Source organism: Bos mutus, chromosome 2 (assembly GCF_027580195.1).
Source record: "Bos mutus isolate GX-2022 chromosome 2, NWIPB_WYAK_1.1, whole genome shotgun sequence".
NCBI lineage: Eukaryota > Metazoa > Chordata > Mammalia > Artiodactyla > Bovidae > Bos > Bos mutus.
The window spans coordinates 111483236-111504581 of NC_091618.1; the positions used below are offsets into that span (position 1 = coordinate 111483236).

The 21346-nt window shown below is 38.6% G+C and overlaps 1 protein-coding gene across 1 annotated transcript in view; it reads left to right on the top strand.

The window, feature by feature from the left end:
- Positions 1 to 20744, top strand: part of METAP1D (methionyl aminopeptidase type 1D, mitochondrial) — a 76243-nt gene extending 55499 nt beyond the window's left edge. The window contains 10 exon segments of the mRNA XM_070358447.1: positions 2937 to 3094; positions 5087 to 5236; positions 6637 to 6785; positions 7323 to 7365; positions 10824 to 10987; positions 17782 to 17879; positions 19127 to 19174; positions 20076 to 20154; positions 20285 to 20317; positions 20319 to 20744. Coding sequence (XP_070214548.1) covers positions 2937 to 3094; positions 5087 to 5236; positions 6637 to 6785; positions 7323 to 7365; positions 10824 to 10987; positions 17782 to 17879; positions 19127 to 19174; positions 20076 to 20154; positions 20285 to 20317; positions 20319 to 20361 — 965 coding nt within the window. The 3' untranslated portion in view covers positions 20362 to 20744.
- The last annotated feature ends 602 nt before the right edge of the window (positions 20745 to 21346 follow it).

The window sequence follows — 21346 nt, forward strand, 5'->3', positions numbered from 1 at the left end:
TGGACCATAAAGAAAGCTGAGCACTGAAGAATTGATGCTTTTGAACTGTGGTGTTGGAGAAGACTCTTGAGAGTCCCTTGAACAGCAAAGAGATCAAACCAGTCCATCCTAAAAGGAAATCAACCCTGAATATTCTTTGGAAGGACTTATAGTGAAGCTGAAGCTCCAATACTTTGGCCACCTGATGTGAAGAGCATTGGAGGGGACCCCAATGCTGGGAATGATTGAGGGCAGAAGGATATGAGGGTGGCAGAGGGTGAGATGGTTGAATGGCATCACTGACTCGATGGATATGAATTTGAGCAAATTCTGGGAATAGGGAAGGACAGGGAAGCCTGGCATGCTTGGTTCATGGGGTCGCAAACAGTCATCTCAGACACCACTTAGCAGCTGAAGAACCACCATTAAGTTCTCAGTACTGGAAGCTATAGTGAAGCCCATAGTTTCTTTCTCATTTTGCTTTTTCAGTATTCTTGAAGGAACTACTGTTTTTTGAGCATCTACTAAATGTAAGGCACTTTCACATACTTTATTCCAATTAATTCTCACTTGAGACTGAAAACAAGATTCTTGCTCAGGCCCACACAGTTGAGAAGTAGTAGAGCTGAGACAAAAGTCCAGGCTTCTGATTTCTAGCTATCTGCTTTTACTAGGAAACTGCCCTGCCCCCTCTTAGACCAGTTCACACCCCTGGGGATGGTGGTGGTGTCTTTAGGGAAATACTGTACTTTACAAACTTTAGGGAATATGTATCTGCCTCTGTCAAACAAAGGTGATATTCCTGGCAGTATTTTGGCTGGTATTTGGAATTGTTCAAAATATTGTTTAAAATACAATACCTGAAACAGCTCTGGAAGTTTTATTCAACAATATTATATTCAGCTTTCTGGAAGAACATAATTGAGTGAAACTTAGGACACGGACAGGCTTCCCTGGTGGCTCAGACGGTAAAGAATCTTCCTGCAATACTGGAGACCTGGGTTCAATCCCTGGGTGGGGAAGATCCCCTAGAGAAGGAAATGGCTACCCATTCCAGTAATCTTCCCTAGAGAACTCCAAGGACAGAGCAGCCTGGTGGGCTGCAGTTCAAGGGGTCACAAAAGAGTGAGACATCACTGAGTGACTAACTTTCTACTATGAAACTGAATCAGTGACCACTGGAGTCTGTTTGCATCTGTGCCTTTTTTCCAGTTCACTTAGAGATCTTGAGTTTGGGGGCCAATACTTACCTGTAATTTGTGTTTCCATTAGTCTAGGCCAGTAATTCTGAAACTTTAGTATGCATGAGAATCACCCTGGGTTAGGGTTTGTTAAACACAGATTGCTGAATTCATCCCACAATTTAGGTCAGTAAATTGAGGAGGGGCCCAAGAATTTGTATCTTTTCCCCATGTGATACTCAGATGCTGGTCTGGGTATCACATTTTGAGAACCAGTTCTCTAGATCAGGAGTTTGACAAACTTCTTTTCTAAGGGGCAGGTAGTAAATATGCTAGGCTTTGTGAACCACATGTTCTCTGTCACAGCTATTCAACTCTGCTACTGTTGTGCAAAAGCAGTCATGACTAATTATAAGTGAATGAGTACAACTATGTTCCAGTAAATCTTTATTTATGGATTTATGGGCACTGAAGTTTGAATTTTGCATAATTTCATGTTATAAAATGGGATTTTTCTTATGATTTTTTTTCAACCATTCATAAACATAAAAATCATTTTCAAGTTGTTGGCTCTATGAAAACAGGAAGCAGGCTGGATTTGCCCTTTGGATTGTAGTTTGCCAGCCCCTGACATGCAATTATGGCATGTAAGGGAGATTTAAACTACTGTTTTAATTATAAAAATAATGCAAGTGAATGTTCCTAAAAGTCTACTGGTTTAGAGAAAATAGAATGGATCAGGAAGTCTTCCTTCCCACCCCAGCCCCAATCAGATGCCCCAGAATCTGATGAATATCAATCTTCAGAAATTTTACAGGCATATACAAACTTATATAAATGCATAAGCTCTTTTTACCTTAATGAGTTTTTCATACATACTGCTCAGCATTTCCTAGCAATATATTGTGACCTCTTCCCATATCAATATGCAGAGATGATTTAGCTTTTTCTCTTTAATATCTCTCTACTTCTCTGTCTTCTGTTGTGTAGATTTACCATAGTATATTTAACCAGTCCCCTACGGATGGACATTTGGATTATCACTCATTTTTATCTACCACAAACAGTGCTGCAGTTCATCGTCACACTTCCATCACTACATATGGTAGAGTCCTAGGAGATGAGCCGACGAGTCAAAGGATATGTGCATTGAAAATTTTGATAGATATTTCTAAATTCCTATTGTGGGTACTTTTGGAGCCTACATTCATGTGTTTTCAGGGTTGCACCCTACATTTTTACTATTTAGTCTTTATCTGACTTGAGCATTCATTACAGTGAATTTCAGTATAATGCCTCGCTGCACATGAACTTAACACAGAGTAGTAATCCTATCGAGGGCAAAAACGTGCAGCTGGCAATTTGTCCAGGATTCGTGAAAGGAAAACGACCTTAAAGAATATAAAGCCACCCAAACAGTGCCCTGAATCTAGGGTCATCCTGGACACGGCTGCGTTTAAGGTAGCACAGCACAAATTGCTCTTTTGATAGACCTGGTGTTCAGCAGACGTTTCTATATGTTTGTTTCCCACTAGGATAGAGTTTCCCATTGTCAAACATTTAAGTAAACAGAGCATTAGCTAATAAATATGCTGTACTACTATTGTAGTAGAACTCAGAATATCACTGCTTTCCTTTCTGTTAGGAGCTTTTTCGTTTTTGAACCAATAAAGGATTATTATCATGATTTAATGGACAGCGGCGCAACAACTGAAAATGTAGCAATAAGTACTTTTTTTTTTTTTTTGCTTAACATACGTCTATTTCTGCTCCCAGGTTGTCATAGGATTTTCTCGTCACCACTCAATCATATCTACTTACACACACAGTCAACCAGTCAACAAAGAAGAAATTTCTTTTTCCGGAGACAAAGAGAGATTTCCCACAGTATAGTTTTGCCGGCTGCAGTTTCTTCAGCTCATCCAGTCCCGAAGGTACTGCATTGCCTATTATCTGTTGCTTTTTCCAGCCAAGATAAAGGTTAACTGCAGAAGCCATGGAGTGTTTTCGCGCCTTTGATTTCTGAGGCATCTGAATTATAGTTTTTAAACTTAGTCTGTGATATAAAACTGTGGTTTGGGAAGTGTTAACATCCTGCAGTTCTATAATATTCACTTTTTAAAATAAGGCACTGAGCTTCTAACTGCTTAGTTCTTTAGAATTTAAATTTCTATCATGAAATTTTCCATATTAAATTTCTACCATGAAGATAAGATTCTATGTATATAGTTTCTTTAACTTTAAAAAAAATTTTTTGACAACAGTTGGAATCATTTAAGAAAGATTCCTTGAAACCAATACACTAGGCGTTTTTTTCCTAAAGCTTGCTGTTACATTTTCTGTGTTACTATTAATGCTGTCTTTCAATTGCCCTTTAGAGTAAATTAAGTAAAACATCTTGTCTCAAAGCATTCTTGATTTTTTTCAGAGAGTATAGTTCTGTGAAAGACAATCTATCCATTTTTCCAGATGCAATGTAAAGGAGGTGTGGGGATCAATTAGGAAGAGTGAGAATAGCTGAAAGAAATAAAGATTTGCCACGAAAATCACCTGCTTTCCCTTTTTCTATGACTTTTTTTGCAGGGTAGTAAATCAACATTAAGTATATCATACTCCCTGAAGGTGAGTGGCCCATTTTTGTGACAAGGGCTGACAAGACAGGCCACCAGAGCCCAGAGTATGTTTCTGGTATTTTCTTAGTAGAAAACAAAAAAGAAGTCTCCAGAGAGGTGAATGTATTGTTTTAGAATTTCAGTGACAAGCCAACAGCCCTTCTGCCTGTGGTTGTAACCTGGCCAGATTGCAAAGCCAGGAGGAGGCGGGGCTGTGGAGACGGGAGTGCTTTGTGGGCACTGGTACCGAAGCCAGAGGGAAGATGCTCACTCCACGCTTGGCTGTGGCAGCCCAAGTGGTGATGTTACCTGTGTCAGAAAGGCCCATCTGAACACAGGGATAAGTGAAGGTCCTTAAATCCTGTGTGATGCAGTTCACAAAGCACAGAGCCCTAACCTTAGCCCTTCCAGAGTTGCTGTGATGTTCATTGAATAGTGTTATCTCCCTCAGCTTCCTGTTCCCAAAGTCTGTGTAGCCTTACTGGGTGCTGTTCAACAAAACTTATGTAGCTGTTGCCATAAATAGTTGGTAAAGAGCTGTGCAAAACCTGGGTCTGAAAGGAGCTCTGTGTGTGAGACAGTATTTATTTGCTGAATACCACCCATGGATTTAAGTTAGTGGGGGAGAAGGTTCTCCAAGGGTGGTCAGAGTTGAACATTTTGAGTTTCAGAGGAGGAAGGAGTTTGTTTTTGACAAATTATGAAAGTGTGCAAAGTATTTTTTATGTACTTGGGGGAAAAGAAAGGAAAAGGCAAAAGAGCTGTTTTGTTTTGTCCTCTAGTTCCTTCTTAGTTTGGGTACAGTTGCAACATGTAGGGGAAGTGTGTATTTGATAGGCATCCATGAACTTGACAGTCTGCCTTTTACATACATTCATTGGGAGAGGGTGTTGTGGGCTACCCTTTGCATAAATTTTATCTTTGTGTCGAGGAGATGAAAGCACTCTTAATTAACCATTTGGCGGTTGGGGAACTGGGTGCTATTTGTCATCAATAGCAATTCTAAGAGGGTTGGAGGAGGAAGAAAAGAAAACTCCTGTTTGTTTTGACCAGAAGTCTCCTTCAGTCCAGTGTGACTCAAAGCACCAGTAAGGTTAACAGACCATCCAGAGGCAGCACTAACAGGCCACGTTAAGTTCAAAAGGGCAGGGGAAGGAACCGGGGGCAGCCTGGAGGGTCTGTTGTGCTGGCTTCGGAGGTCGGTGCTCCGGCAGGAAGGGCAGAGCTCCATGAAGCAGGAGGCTGTGTGCGAAAAAATGATCCCATTGTCGTGCGCTGGGTTCTGATCTTCGTTTTCAATCCTTTTTCCTCAAGCACATAAAGAAGCCAGACTATGTGACGACAGGAATTGTACCCGACTGGGGAGACAGCATAGAAGTTAAGAATGAAGATCAGATTCAAGGGCTTCTCCAGGCTTGTCAGCTGGCCCGACATGTCCTCCTCTTGGCCGGGAAGAGTTTAAAGGTGGCGTCTCACGAAGCCTCGCAAGACTTACATAAAGGGCAGCAGACCTTCCCCGCTTTTCCTTATTTCCTTTATCTCTTCTTTTGTACACATCTAATTTGTTAAAAATTAAGTAAAACCTTGGGATAGGGGACAGGAATTGTGTATTTTCTGTTTATTCAAAAGATAATTTAAAATCCAAAGTCAATGTTAAGTAGCAGAATTCTGAAGATAGCTTGAGCTCAGTCAGCCTATCCAAGTTGCTCCATGACAGACAGCTTTGACTTCTGCCCTCTTATTCCTGCCTGTAATTTCTGCTTTTATTCCCCACATTATTTCTTGTGCCTGAAGAGTTGCTTTGCCTCATACTTTGGCTCCTATTTTCTTGCATTGGTTCTGCAAAGAAAGATCAGACCAGACACACCAAGCTGTAGGTAATTCAGCAATGTAATTGTATGCAACTATCTTACTATAAGATTTAGGTCTTTCAGAATAATCTGAAACTGAATCTGAATCCTGCTATGTAAGGATCATAAAAGAAAATACCAGCCTATAGTTTCCAAAAGGTGGGCTGCATTTAGGAAATGAGACTCAAATATGAAACACTTGGTGTAACATCTGTGTGATAGACTTGTTATCAATGAACCATAATGTGAATATAAAATAACATAAAGAAAACAGTTGAAGGAATGTTAATTTTCAATAAAAGATCTTGTTTTAGACTTTTACTTATATGAGTTTATAGAGACAGTGTTTATGTGCCCACAAAACTTGATTTTAGTTTTCTTTTAGTTTGGGAGCAATTTGGGTATCTTCTAGTAAGGGAAAAATATTTTTAAAAACACACTGATTTGTTTTGGTATGAAAGAAATCAAGATCAGTGAACCAGAATCTCTACAAAATGTATCAAACTAATTTTTTCAGATGATGATCCATAACCTCCATGCCATCACTGAAAAACCCACGTAATGTTTTGCTGGGATAAAAAGGCATGGGTTGACCTACTTTTCAAGGTTTGTCACCTCAACTGACGATCCTTTTGACAATTTATATGCCTTGATCAGCCGAGGCCACTAACCTATTGAGGAAGAGGAAGGAGTTGCCTCAGAACGTGTTTTTGAAATCTCCAGGCTAAAAAGGAATCCTGTCATTTAATGATTCACAAATGATTGAAAGGATCTTAGAGTTTAAAATGGCCATTTCCTAATAGCCCATAACACCACCATATACCCAAACAATTGTCAGAAAGGCACAGTTTAGGATTTTGGTGTTAATCATAATTAATTAAAATGTTGTATCACAAGCTTATCACAGTAAATTTGTACAACCTCATCTGGAAGGGCTGTAGCTATAGGCACAGTCAATAAATACAGGAGATCTCTCCAACTGTCGCTTCACAGTTTCTTTATTTAATATTTCAGGTTGACATGACAACTGAAGAGATAGATGCTCTTGTTCATCAGGAAATAATCAGTCATGATGCCTACCCCTCACCTCTAGGCTATGGAGGGTTTCCAAAATCTGTTTGTACCTCTGTAAACAACGTGCTTTGTCATGGTATTCCTGACAGGTATTCATTGCTTAATAACATATTGTTCCTTTGGAAACTGAAACGTGAAACTAAGATCTGTAATGTATGTTGAAAGACACTATAGTTTAATTGAAACCTGCCTGCAAACTTTTGAAACCGATTATGGTAAAGACACAATTACAATTTTGAAGTATTTTGTTTCTAAATGGACATAATACCACCATTTAATGTTTGTTAAAGCAATATGTAATCTGAAAAAGTGGTTGTACATTAAATATTTCTTTTACCATCCACTATTGTTTTGGCTCTTTGCGAAATTAAGGTAATAATAAGTATATTTTGTTGAGAATAAGTAGATTTTTAAACAGTGATGCTACATGTTCATATTATGTATTTCTAGTAAAAATGATATGACTAATATAAATTAAAGATTAGATACAGTTGTTCCACTCAATCCTTCTCCACTCTGAATTATCGTCACTACTCATTGGGCTTCTGATTGTAGTCATTAGGTATTTATTTTTATATTCCTTTTATTGGGATCTATCACCATTTTTTTTCCTGTTTATGTTTCAGTCGACCTCTTCAGGATGGAGATATTATCAACATTGATGTCACGGTGAGTAAATCATATAAAAAACAGTCTTTGATCAACTTCAGAATTGCTGGTAGCAACAGGAAGAAGAGTGGATTGAAAACGTGAACTGCGCCGATGGAAGTGCTGTTTACTTCTAGACCCAGACGCAAGCAGCTGGTTTCCTTTTTTGTCTTTAACGCTGTGTTTATTCCAAGTAAACCCAGGCCTGACTTGAATTTAGGGCTGGAATCAGATGCACTGAGATCAATGTTGGCCTAAGTGAAATGTCAACCCAATCCTGCTATGTGTCATGTTTTTGAGAAGGTGTAATTGTTATTGATCCACTGTGTAGTTAATGCAGAGCCCTACAGCACTGGGCAGCTGCTGAAGCTAGATATATATGAGATGAGCTAAGGCGAAGAAAGCCAGCATTTTTCCTTCACTCTGCCAAGATTGATCTTCCTCTTCCTGCTGATTTTGAGTGGGGCCTGTCATTATCTTACTCTGTCATTAGGGGCTACATTGGCCTGTGTGTGTCAGTCTATTTGGACAGAAACTCTTTTGCTAGCAGTGTTCCTTAGATTTATTAAAATCCCTGAAGGTAACGTTGTGTTCCATTTCTGGTATAGACAGCCTTGAACTCCAAGCGTACACGCAGAGTGCTTTTCTTTCTTGAACTTAAGTTTTCACCAAATGGTTAACAGCCTTTCTTTCAAATAACAGCCCCAGGTAATTTAACACAGGAACTTCAAACTGTACAAGCTCTAACCTTTTCTAATTTCCTTAGCCTTTCACAGTTCTCAGACTTAGGTTATTTGTGCTTTGACAGTTCATTTTACTAAAAAATTATGTAACGGTACCTTAGGATAATGGAGATTGTACATAAATTCTATACATCTGATGATTAATATTTCAAATAAATAAATATAAAGTAAACATCTGCTGAGAACTAGTTGAGACAGACAGCATTCAAGGAGTATTTTTGCTATTAGTGAGAAAATATTCTTAGTAATATGATTTCATATCCAGGTCATGAAACGTGGATGGGAGTGGGAATGTGGTAGAGGTTGGCATCCAGTGGTTTAGTTCAGTCTGCTTTTTAGTTGTTTAAATTAATTCAGTCTTTTCTCTTCATAGCAATTTGTCTTAGTATATAGCCAAAAATTCGTTTATGGTGGATACTCTGTATATCATTTTGTCCTAGTTACTTAGAATACTTGAACATTTGCTCCACATATATTGCTGCTCTCTCTCCAGCTCAGAATATGTAGAAGGAGGTATTTTATAAAGTATACATGAAATAAAGTATTTTTCATTATGCACTTTTCTTTTAGATTAAACCTGACTTAGAGGCTATCCATTTATTATCTTACCTAATCATCCCTAATAAAATATTGCTGCTTTCAATGAAATCAGCATGCCCTTCCCACCTGTTTCCAATGTGCCCAAAGAGAATAGTCTCTGCCTTTCGTAAGTTTCCTGAAGACTTTCAGTAAACAATTTCATTTTTAACATTCAAATGATCAAAGTGAAATGTTTTCGAGTGTCTCAAAATGTGAGGACTTTTCACATGGCACAGTGGTAAAGAATCTGCCTGCCAATGCAGGAGACACAAGAGATGTGGGTTCGATCCCTAGGTCAGGAAGATCCCCTGGAGAAGGGAATGACAGCCCACTCCAGTATTCTTGCCTGGGAAATTCCATGGACAGAGGAGCCTGGCGGGCTCCAGTCCATGGGGTTGCAAAGAGTTGGACACATCTAAACACGTGCACAGAGCAATGTGAAGGGACCAAGGAAACATGCAGGTCAGTAACTGAAATTATATTTCTTATGAAATATTTTATTAAATGAAAGGCTTCATTACTTATCAGAAAATACTCATTACATTTTATAATTGTTTACATCTAGTATATATCACAAGAAAATAGACTTCCCCTTGAAAGTTGAATGTTTAAAAAAAAAAGATGATGTGATATCCCATAATAGTTGCTCAATAAACATTTTAAATGTTATTAAATTATTAATAAATGAAGAATTAAATAAATGAAGAATAAAACAAGAATAGTTTGTGGATAAAACCAATAATTATAGATAACTGCCACAGACTTTCAAAAGTATTATTTCCATATATATTGAATCTTTCAAGTAGTCATTTTCAGACTAGCGAAAAGTAATATGAAAAGGCAAATAATGATTTTTTAAATACATTTTTACTTAAATAGCAACTATAGAAACAGCGTTACAATTTTGTCTTAATAATTGCTCTTTATTAATAAATGTTATATTCTTGTGTATAAAGTAAAAATTTGTACTCTCTTGGGTTACAAATGGGAATAAATATATAAAACACTGTTGTATTGCAAGGTGACTTGATATAGTAGAAAAAACACTGGATTAGAAGCCAAGAATCCATCATATTGACCTGGATCTGCCTCTTGTTTTCTGCCACTAACCTTAGACAAGTCACTTGTCTGTGCCTCTGTTTCCTGACTTGAAAAGTGAAGATAAAGACTTCTCCTGCCTCCCTTACAGAGCATACAAGAGTATTTTTATTGAAGACGAGTATACAGATTAATTGCATATTAAAACAGAAAGCTTAGATAAACATCTTTTTTATTACAGTTCCTGCATTCTACTTCATGAGAAAGAGAAATGTGAAAAATAATTACATAGGACAAATTTATGCAAAATAGCAAATTCCATGCTATATCAAAGGATCAATATTCAACCAGTCTCCTCTACCTTCTGTATTTATTACAGTGTTTGGTGATTATTGATTTTTATAATGAATATGGTGTCTTTCAAGATCCTGCAGGGCCTTCTGAGTCATTGAAGACAGATAAAATGCTATTTTCTGTCATTTTATTCTTAAACCTGTTTTGTTATATTCTGATTCTTTAAAAATCCATGTATAGTGTTTTCTGTTAACATTCTGCTATCTGGAATATTTGATTAAGATTTCACTTCCAGACAGGATTTTTCTATAACTTATTTCATTCCGATATTGAGCCACTTCAGTTCTTGGAACTGAATTCTTCTTCTGTCTGTTATAACACTGACACATCTATCTTATTTCTTCTTGTCATTATCTATCACTTCCAAGTGTGGGACTGGTAAATAAAAGATAAGTATCTTTATGATACTTTAAGAAACCTTCCACTGTGTGAAATACTTCTGAATTCTCTAAACCTATTGCAGTAATTATGGGTCAATGTCTTTGGTCACTATTTTTGCATATATAATTTTGCCTCAGAAATAAAATGAGGACTCAAACTGTTAAAGAATATTGATAATCATAGTGCTGAAAGAGCCATGCTAGTCATGTATTTATTTAAACTTTTGTAATATCATTGTGTGTCTGTTTCGTGTTTCTGTAAACTTAATAATTCTGGAAGGGTGAAACACATGAATTTACTAAATATATAAAGGAATGCAAGGTAGACTGTAGGAGAATAGATTTTTAAACAAGGACATATTTGTACATTTCTGCCTGTGTTTAGGTTTACTACAATGGCTACCATGGAGACACCTCAGAAACATTTTTGGTGGGCAATGTGGATGAATGTGGTAAAAAGTTAGTGGAGGTTGCCAGGAGGTGTAGAGATGAAGCAATTGCGGCTTGCAGAGCGGGGGCTCCCTTCTCTGTCATTGGAAACACAATCAGGTAAGCCTTACAGTGACAAATAAAGGGAGGGTTGGCAGATGGTACAAAGGTTATTGGTGGCTTGGTGTAAAGTTGATGACATGTTTTATGATTCAGAACCGTCATTTCAGTCTGATATCAGTATGTGAACTGCCAGGCTGCAGTGCTGTTCCCTGAGTTTTAAAAAAAAGAAAACGATTTCAAAAAAGTGAATTATATCAGGTCAACAAAGAAACTGATAGAAGCAGCAAGCAATATTCATATGACTGCTTTAGTTTTAGCTCGACGCATTGGTCTGTAGTGTTCCTATATTCAAACTCATGCCAAACATGGAACAGTAGCTAAGAAAAGGTAAGTGTCTCAAATCTTGAATAGGAGACAGGAGAAAAGCTAGATTTTATAAAGGCATGAAGTGAAATTATTCCTGTGACAGAAAGATGAAAAGCATTAGCTCAAGCAAGGCTTACCTTTCAAATTAGTGGATTAGCAGACAGCCTGAAAGGGTGATCTTTTTTTTTTTTTTTTTTTTTGTCTGGTTCATTTTTCCTGTAAACCACTGTTTACTTTCCACACAGCCTTCTCTGCTTGCTTTTTGAGAGTATGTGTATTTTCTGAATTCAAGACTTTTCTTTGTAATCTGTTACCTATTTTAGATCTCTTTTTTCCCCCCTGTTTTGAAGTAGATGTGCAGAATATGTGTTTTCATTTAAAAGTAACATATTTTCTTAAAGATGGTTACATTAGTACCTTTTAAAGTACTGCTCTCATTAATATGAACCATTGAATACTTCCCAATTGTCTGAAGGATGGAAGGCTTAGTCACCTTGAAAAGATGCTGCCTTTTTTCTTCGTAAGCCTTCGAATACTCTAAGAAAAAAGGCAGTAAAATATCAGTTAAATGTATTTATGGCTTTAAAAATATTGTAACAGTGTCTGAATCAAACTTTAGTAAAATCTCTTTGGGTTATATCGGAGAAGCTTTTATTGAAGACTTTGAACAAAATTGTGTTTTTGACAGTTTTAAATTATAGGCTAACTAGCCTGGGAAAAAAGGATAGTGTCTCTCTGTTCTTTCATAGGAAATGTTGAATCAGACCCCTACTGGGAAAAGAAATTTAATGCATATCTCACTATCTTACTGTCCATGAATATAATAGAAATGAATTCAAAATGCAGTTTTATTTTTGCAAATGGGATGAGTCGATAGATGTACCTCATATTTTTGAACACCTAGGGTTCAACAAATTTACTGGTGGTGCTCTTGCATTTTAACAAAATTTATTCTTCAGTAGAAGGGGGCAGAGAACACTAGATTCTTATTCAAGCATTCTATCGAGCTCTGCATTCATGGCTGTGTCTAAAGGGCATGTCAGCCTTTGATTCTCTCTGAGAGGTAATTATCCTTTTCCTGTCACGGAACAACAAATGATAGCTAACTACAGAGGCACATTTGCAGTAGTCACATTCATCAACTGCAGGAAAAAAAATTCAATTTAATTGTGCAACACAGCTGCACATGGGCTTTTGAGCATTTCTGTTGTTCTCCCTGTCTCGCTATTCCTCCCTTCAGATCTATTTTTTAAACTTTTTTTTCTGTTTTTTCCCCCTTTTTTTGTCTCTTCTTCCATTTTTACTCTCTGTACTTTCTTGTTAAAGTAATTTTCCTTTGTGGCTCTCATTCTTTTTTCCCCATTGAAGGCTATGAATGTAGAAAATTATCACAATTACTCATATAATTGAGCCTCTTTGTAGCAAGTGCAACTCCAGTAGCCTTTCTCCATCATGAAAATGGTTTCATTATAGGGTTTTTCATATTCTCTGACACCATCTACACAGAGGAACAGGCGTGCAGATGAGACGTACTAGGAACAGGCTAGATCAGTAAGGTCACAGTAGGAATAATTAGCTCTGCTATGGAAAGAGCATCTAGGCCTTTTACTGCTACATAAATGTACTGTCCGTGGCTTTTAGTCACAAAAAAACTTACTAACAAATGGAGCTCCCGCCTACTACTTTGAAAAAAAGATTTGTATCAACACTACAATTTTCCATCATTAAGACTAATAACACAGAGCCTAGTATACATCAAGGGGAATAAAAAGAAAAATCTCACATTCAAGTGGCGGCTGGGTGCTGACCTTTGTTCCCTTTTTTTGTGTACGACTTAACTCTTTACAAAAAAGAGCCACACGCCACACCAACATGCAGGTGAACTCCAGCTAGTACTAGCAAAGCATAGCATTCAGTCGGAAAATCTGATAAATCTCCATGCAGGATAATGCATTTCATTACATATTCACTACATTAATTCTAGCTACATAAAAAAAAAAAAGAAGAAGAGTAAAATTGAAAGTGACATTGAATTTTAGCTATCTGGATGCAAAGGTCAGTTTTCGTAGAGAATGAATCTGCATGTACAGGCTGCTTTGAAAACCAGATCAGTCCCAACAACTGCACTCACAAAACTATGTGAAAAATAGCATAGACAATGAACTTTTCCCGTTACTCTAATGCATTTCATTATTTAGACGGTTTGTGTCTGCCTCTGAGGAGGAAACTGGCCCCGAGTCTAACAAATATTTGTTCTGATGTGTTAAGGCAGTGTTTCTGGACATCTGTTATTTCGCCTTTTCTTATTCAGGCAGACCCTCAAGGGAGTAAATAAACAGTCTCCACCTTTAAGCCAGAAGTACTCGGAATCATTATAGACCAAAGGTTTACAAACATCTTTCAACTCAGCCTCGATTAAGATATTCACCATCGTTTGCATAGCCTCTCTCTACTGATACACCACTCAAAGAACATTCAAGCATCTTTTAGTAGGATCATGTCAAAACCTGGAGATCTTTATAGGAAATTTTGAAATTCTCTGAAACCTAAAGAATAGGATGATGTCTCCGAAGAAGTGTTGGCTAAAAGAATTCTCCCTGTGCCCTTCTTTTTTATGAGGGATGTCTAGTGATCTTTAGGTTACAGCGTTATTATGCTCACTGTACCTCCATTTGCGTTAAAATATTTCTAAATCTGTATTTTTGTAATTATCCTTTGATGATATGAGCTGTACATATGAGGATACTCTGAATGTGTACATTCATGCATCACAAATATGTGACAGTTCAATCAAAAATAATTTAAACTTATCCTTGTAAATGTCATGGTGAAAGTATCAATGAATGGTTTTTAATGTTTAATTCATAAGTATATGTTTTGATATTAATTTAGAAGAATATAAAGCAGATTTTTTAAAATAATCTCTTTCTATTAGATTATGCACATTTAAACAATAAGTGGCTCAGGCAAAATAAGTCATTTTAATGTCATCTGTGATGGATTTTTTCTTGACAGCTACTGTAAATTACAATTACACTGCTTCTCTCTGCACATGAAAGTAAGCATTGCAATAAATTATCTTTTATTTCAATCCATCATGCCTGCTTTTCAGAAACAGAAAACCTCAAATAAAAGTTCAGCACTATTGTAAGAAAAATACAGTAATTTGTAATCCAGTTTGAAACAAAAAAAAATGTACTCCTCTTTTGGAAAACAGTTGTTGGCTTTCAAAAATATTACTAATTGTACTTAAACATTCCTTTTCAATTAGAGGGAATCCTTGAATTTGTGCATTCCTGCATCCAAAGACTTGGAGAAGGAAATAGCAACCCACTCCAGTGTTCTTGCCTGGAGAATCCCAGGGACGGGGGAGCCTGGTGGGCTGCCGTCTATGGGGTCGCACAGAGTCAGACACGACTGAAGCGACTTAGCAGCAGCAGCAGTAGCATCCAAAGACTACTGCTTAAAATAAAAATCTGAAAAAAATTAAGTAAAATTCCATGACTTAGAAAATCAGGTGCCATTTGAGATCCTTTAATTAGAGATGTGACCATTTGGAAATCAGTTCTGTTGATAGAATTCATATAGAAATAGTAATAAAACTATTTCCATGTGCATTTTTATTCCTTTAGAAGAGTGTGTACTTAAAAATAGTACTCCTCTGCCCTCTTGGGGAATGTATTCTTAGTCATGAAATATAGTTTAAATGTATCAAGAATTTTAATTTATCTAGACAAAACTTTTGTTGAGGAAAACTATCTCATGAAAGGGAATTCAATTAAGAGAACAGTCACAGGATGAAATTCCTTAAGAGAGATCTCTCTCTTAACTCTAAACCACACCTGAAACATGAACTGTAACACAGAATAATTTTCAAGTTCATAAACTCCTTTATATGTCTCTCTCCTCCTCCCCAAATATTCCATATGAAGGGCTTCAAATCCCAAATGTGCTCAGACTTAAATAAGTGAGCTACTGTCTTAGAGAGTTTTTAGTTAGAAAAAATCAGAACAGAAGAGCTAATACTCGGAGAGTTCTCTTTAGCAGATTTCAACAAAAAGAAGGCAGATTTCATCTGTGTAATATCCAAGGCAAGAAGACCTTCATGCTCAGAAATAGGTCACAACCCATGATGGCTGGTGTTAAGGAATAACCGTATGCTTTGTGGGCACCCCTGCCCACCCAACACTTCCACTTCCCCCAACACACTAGTCAGGAGAAGCCTGCATGCTCCACTTTCCTGTGACACAACTAGAATTTCTAGTACTTGATTTCACTTTAGAGCAGACATTTGCTCCTACAGATTGCTTGGATTGTCTCCACGAAGTTAGATTTAAATCTTAGAATCATGTAAATTAATCTTGGGCTTCCCTTATATTCCAAAATAGAAGAACAGTACACAGTACAATAGTAGAAAGGGCATGCTTTTCATCAGTAATTAGAAACATTAATGAGATTTTATTCCATTCAGTCCCAGGAAGTATGTGTTAAAACAGCTAACTACCAATCCCAAAAGAAAAGACCCTAAAAAGCAGACAGGAGTTTTTATTTAGTTCCTGAGAATCAACCACTGAGACAGGTACTCAGCCAAGGAACTGAGGGAAATTTGTCCTGATCTTTTCCTCTTTCCTCATGGCTGTGAAATCCTCTGACCTTTGCATCCATGACACATACATTCTATGATCCTCCTATAACCAAAAGTTTCAGCAGGATCCAGGCAGTAAATTGTTGTAGAAAGCACTCAGATATCTTTAGCCACCTAGTAATTGCACAGCTTCTTTTATGAAGAGGAGTGAGAGATATGAGGGGGGAGGGACCCCAAGTGTTTTTTCATAGTGGGCTTTCTTCCTATCCTCTCATCAGAAATTAAAATGAAGATTGCCACTGTAACACACGTTCACAGTGTAGCTGTGATGCTTGCCAATCAGTTAGAGCCTTTTTTTTTTTTTTAAAAGAAAATAGAAGAACAGTTTATAGTGAATCCTCTTAGAATTATTAAGGTTTGTTGGGACATAGATAACATAATGGGTAGATGGGTAGATAAGACCTATTCTTACTTAAAAAAAAAATCTAGATCAGCATATCTTACTGAATAATCTCTCTTCCAGTCTCTATCTACTATCCATCCTGAGTTTTTATTTAGGACTTGTGTGGGTCAAATAGAAGCCACTTGGAAAAGTTGTTATACCTCCTGTCCAGAGTGAAAAGACACACAGAAATAAGTATAACCATAAAGAACAAATTAAGAGAGAAAAGCATTCACTTACCGTTCCTCTCCTCAACACATGTATAGCTCACCTATTTCTGTTACATGGAAATTAAATCTGAATGAGAGACTGCCCATCTGATATTTATGGTGACATCCTGGCCTAAGTGAAGACATTTTACAGGTCTGGAGATGAAGGTTAAAAATGTCTAGAGAAAAGTATTTTGACAGGAATGCTCATAAAGATGCTGCTAAATGCCTTTAAGTTTGTGGTAAACCAAACCAAAGGGTTGCTGAAAACTAGCTTGGGATCCAAGAACTTTGGTTTGGTTAAGAATTTAAATAGTAGTCCTATAAATCCCAATCCATTATTATGTTTAGGGTTAAGGCACTTTGCTCTTCATCTGCATGAAAATATAAATTGTTCATGGTATGTACATTCTTGTCTTTCTGGTGCTCCCAGAAATGAACATGTCCACCTGATTTCAAAAACAACTCCTTAATCTTGTAGGTGAAGGTTTTAGGGTTGGATTCTAAGATTTCACTTATATGGAATAAATGGAATCCAAAAGATTTGCATGTAAAAGTAACTAATGTAGCATTAAGAATTAGGAATCACAATACTAGCTTCTCTTAAGCATCATAGCAATTAAAAAGCATATTTTATGAATTCTGTTAATCGTATAGGTCTTGAGTAGAAATCTCAAATAATCACAAAGTTTTGAAGTGCTTCAAGAATATTGACAAAGCAGATGTGACCTTTTGTATAAATGTGTCTATAAAATGTTTGATGTTCTGAAATAGACCAGAATAAGCAATTATAGAAGTCACATTTCAGATTGTAATTTTTTGTCTGGTTGGTTCCCAAGTCAGTAATAATTTGTACAGTCTTCTGGTGAAACTCCATACGAATCAGGCAGGTTTGTATGACCTGCATTACCTGCACATGTATCTTGGTTATATTACACTGTATATATGTGCATGAAGACTCATTGTCTAAAAGTGACCTTGTTTGAATGCTGTACTCAAGTAATTGAAGCAAACTATTGTGTTAGCTACATATCTTTTTTCTTCACGTATCCAAAGGGAGTTGTTGCAAGCTGTGACAAAATATAAAATTTTTCCAGAATAATGAAAACAAATTGTTACCATATGACTCTAAATAGAACTGATTTTTTTTTTTTTTTTCAGAGAATACTTTGAAGGGACTTTGTCTTATCTATATATGCACTTAAAATGATCCAATTTAATTCAGTATTTTGTTTGGTCACTTTTAAAGCCAGATAACTCATCAGAATGGTTTGCAAGTCTGTCCACATTTTGTGGGACATGGGATAGGATCTTACTTTCATGGACATCCAGAAATTTGGCATCATGGTAAGAAAGTTAGTTTGGGAGCTGTTTATTGAAAGGAATCAAGATAAAGCAGTTTTGCTCCTGAATCTCTTGCTGCAACATGGAATTCACATTGTCATCATTCCCTATGAGGGTGTGTGTGTGTGGGGGGTCCTATTTAATCCTAACCAGCATGTTACTATGTTACTGAATTAGAGCCTGCCATTTCAATCCCCAAATAAGCTTTGTTTTGCTTTTTGTCTTCTCCTGAAGGGTGATGGCTGGAAGGCACAAGGGATATTTGTCTAGAAAAAGTTACTGAAAACAAAACACCACTGCATCAATGTCCCAGCAGCATGCCATAGGACTGTTTTCTGTTTTTCTTTTTCTACTCCCTTCTCTAACTGCTGACTGTTGTGGTTAAACTTCATTACATCCTACACAGCGTTGACAGCTGATGTATTTAGCAGCGTGTACTCTTTAGTGATTCCTAGATTATACCCAGAGTCTCCCGTTTTTCACTGCCTGGATGTTCTCCCTACAGGGAGAAGGCAAGGGTGGGCCAGAAGGGGTGGGGGATTTGGGTTAGACTATGAAGCAATTCTGTGGAGTGTCCCCAAGAGGCATGCATACCTGGACAAGCACCAAAGGAAAGTTGATCCTGGGGCTTTGACCTGTGTGTTTGGGGGTGGGAACAGCCCCATAGAGGAACTACTAGCTGGAATCCACCCCCTGAAAGATCCCTAGACACTCAGCAGGTCAGAACTTCCTTTAGGCCAAAGAACTTCACCTGAGCCAGCTGTTAAGAGGCCCAGGCTAGAGTGCAGAAAGGGCCTCTCAGGTGAGTGCCCACCCAGTGCCAAGCCCTGGAAATATTTCAGGTCACCCTTGTTCTTCCCTCTTACCAACCTGCCCTCCCTTTGTCTCAGTTCCCAAGATGTCTTCCTCTTTCCCTTGGGAGGTGGAAGCCAGCAAACCTCAGAGCAAGTGGCCAGAGCAAGGGGACAGTAGATTGGGGAGCCCAAAAAGTGTCTCAAGCACCTGGGCTGCTCAGCCTTGGTGCACCCTTCCTAGGGGCCCTGACCCCAAGCTCAGAAAATGCAGAGGCTGAGGGCCCAGGAGCCCTGTGCTTAACCCCTGGGTAGCCACCACTCAAGATTCTAGCAACCTCTTCCTAAAAGAAAAATAAAATGACCACTTTTTTGTGCAGCCTAACCCTTCTAATCCATTTCTCTCTGTTTTCACCATATCCCATCCCCACGCCCCACACTTGTATTTTTGTCTTACAGCGAATGACAGCGATCTACTCATGGAGGAAGGCATGGCGTTCACCATAGGTTAGTGCTAAGTTCCTCTTCAGAGAGCAGGGGCTCCCTGGCACAGAGCAGCAGCGCTGGCCTAGGCCAGGCAGTCCGGTGAAGGACTAATAAAGCCAATCAGTGTAATGAAATAATTCAGATGCATAGTAAACCTAATTAAATAATATCCTCTAGCCCCATCTTCCTAAATCAGATACTTACCGACACATTTAGGAGAAGGCAGCCGTCCAACCTTTAATTCTGTTACCAACATAATGTAGTGTTTGGTTTTTTGTGTTGCCTTTTTGTGGGGGGTGTTTTCTTCTTCTTTCATTAACACCCAGTAACTAGAGGCGATTAAGTCCCTTGCTCCCTGTCAGCAAGTGGCATATACTCTCTGTCGACCCATTCCTGGCTGATCATGTGATTGGTGTCACCACCAAATTCCAATCACCTAAAGCCCCGAAGGCATCATATTTCTGACTGTGGGGCTTAATGGAGAAGCAATTACAGTGAAATAAGAAAATTGTTATTTGCTGATTAATGAACATTTTGAGCATGTTTTAAAAATTCAAATATTTTAAAAAACCGACTGATATTTATAAGAGGGACTGGTGTTTGGGTGGTTATTATCCACAGGGTCCTAATTAAGTCTTGATTAAAATGCCCTTTTTTCTCTAAAAAAAATTACGAAGTAGGCAATTTCATACATTTTTGAATGCCATAGCGTTTCCTCTTCCTACTGTTTAGTTTGTAGCATACTATGTAAGCAACATCAATTAGCGCTTGCGAGATGACAACATGAACTCGTGGGGGGAAGCGCTGGGAGGGAGGGGGGAGAAACTTCTTGTTCTTTTTTTTTTTTTTTTAATAATCAGTTGAAACAATGTTTGACAAGAATTTGATTAGATCACTGCAGTAAATATTTTCCTTCTTACAGAGCCAATTGTAACCGAGGGATCCCCTGAATTTAAAGTGCTGGAGGACTCGTGGACTGTGGTCTCCTTGGACAATCAAAGGTGTTTGCTTTCTGCCCAGTTGCTTTTAAATTGTACTGGAAGGGCAGGTTCGTCCCACGACGCGGGCGAGCTGCTGATCCCTGCCCCGCCGGCGCTTGAGCTCGCTGATCTCGGTCTTGTGTTGTTTTAGGTCTGCCCAATTCGAGCACACTGTTCTCATCACGTCGAGGGGCGCAGATCCTGACCAAACTGCCCCACGAGGCCTGAGGAGCAATACGAAGGTCGCAAGAGACCCGGGGCCCTTTTTCTTAAATTGCTGAAATCCACCTGGAGAACTTTTAGAAGAAATTGGCTAACGACAGGTCCCAGAGTAACCTACCTAGCACCTAGCAGCGCCGGCTAGGGAAAATGCGGTAGGACTTGGGAGCCGTTCTGAACACAAATCTGAAGCCCCGAAGTGGCCCTGTGCATTCGGAGAGACGGATCCTGGCGCGTCTGTTTCCCAACGCGGAAACGCATCTGGAAAGGAATGGGGACGCCCTCATTTGGAAGACTAATAAGTCTTAGACATGCATACTTTTTTCTTTCCCTAGCCTTGACTCTGCCCGAATAGAAAGCTTTCACCCCTTAAAACCACTGTCTTGCGGTTAATTTTTGAGTCTCTGAACTTTTCACTCGCGCGCGCGCAGGAAGAAAACCCGAGCCTAGCTGTTATGATTTTGTTGTTGTTGTCTCTTTTCCCGCCCCCTTTGTGGGTTCCACATTGGCCGGCCCCGAGGGCGCTGGCCGGGCCAGCTGCCCCTCAGCCCTTCGGGTTCTTTCCCCTTCGTAGCTGCTTTGCGATGAAAAGATTAGCCGGCGAATGGAAGAGTTAGTTACAAACATTTCCTTGCCTCTAGACCCTGGGCCTGGGGTTATCAGTCCAAAAACTTGCCTTTTCTGGTCCCCCGTGGTTCCTTCTCCCCGCCCTCAAACCGCTCCGCGGGGCCGTCCCAAAGGTTACTTTTGAGAGACCCTCTCACCAACATACAGAGGCAAGCTAAGGATTTTTCTGCTCTGGGAGTTCACATCAGTCCCACGGGACCAGATGTGAGCAGTGTCAGGCGGGTATCCTCCCTAAATTGATCTCTCCCAACACTGGCGTTCTTCAGACCCGCACTAATGCACTGGAGACCCAGCACATCCCTGCCAGAGAAGACACGGGTATTTTTTAGGGCAGGGGCCTAGTTAGGATTGGAGCTGACGAGTTTAA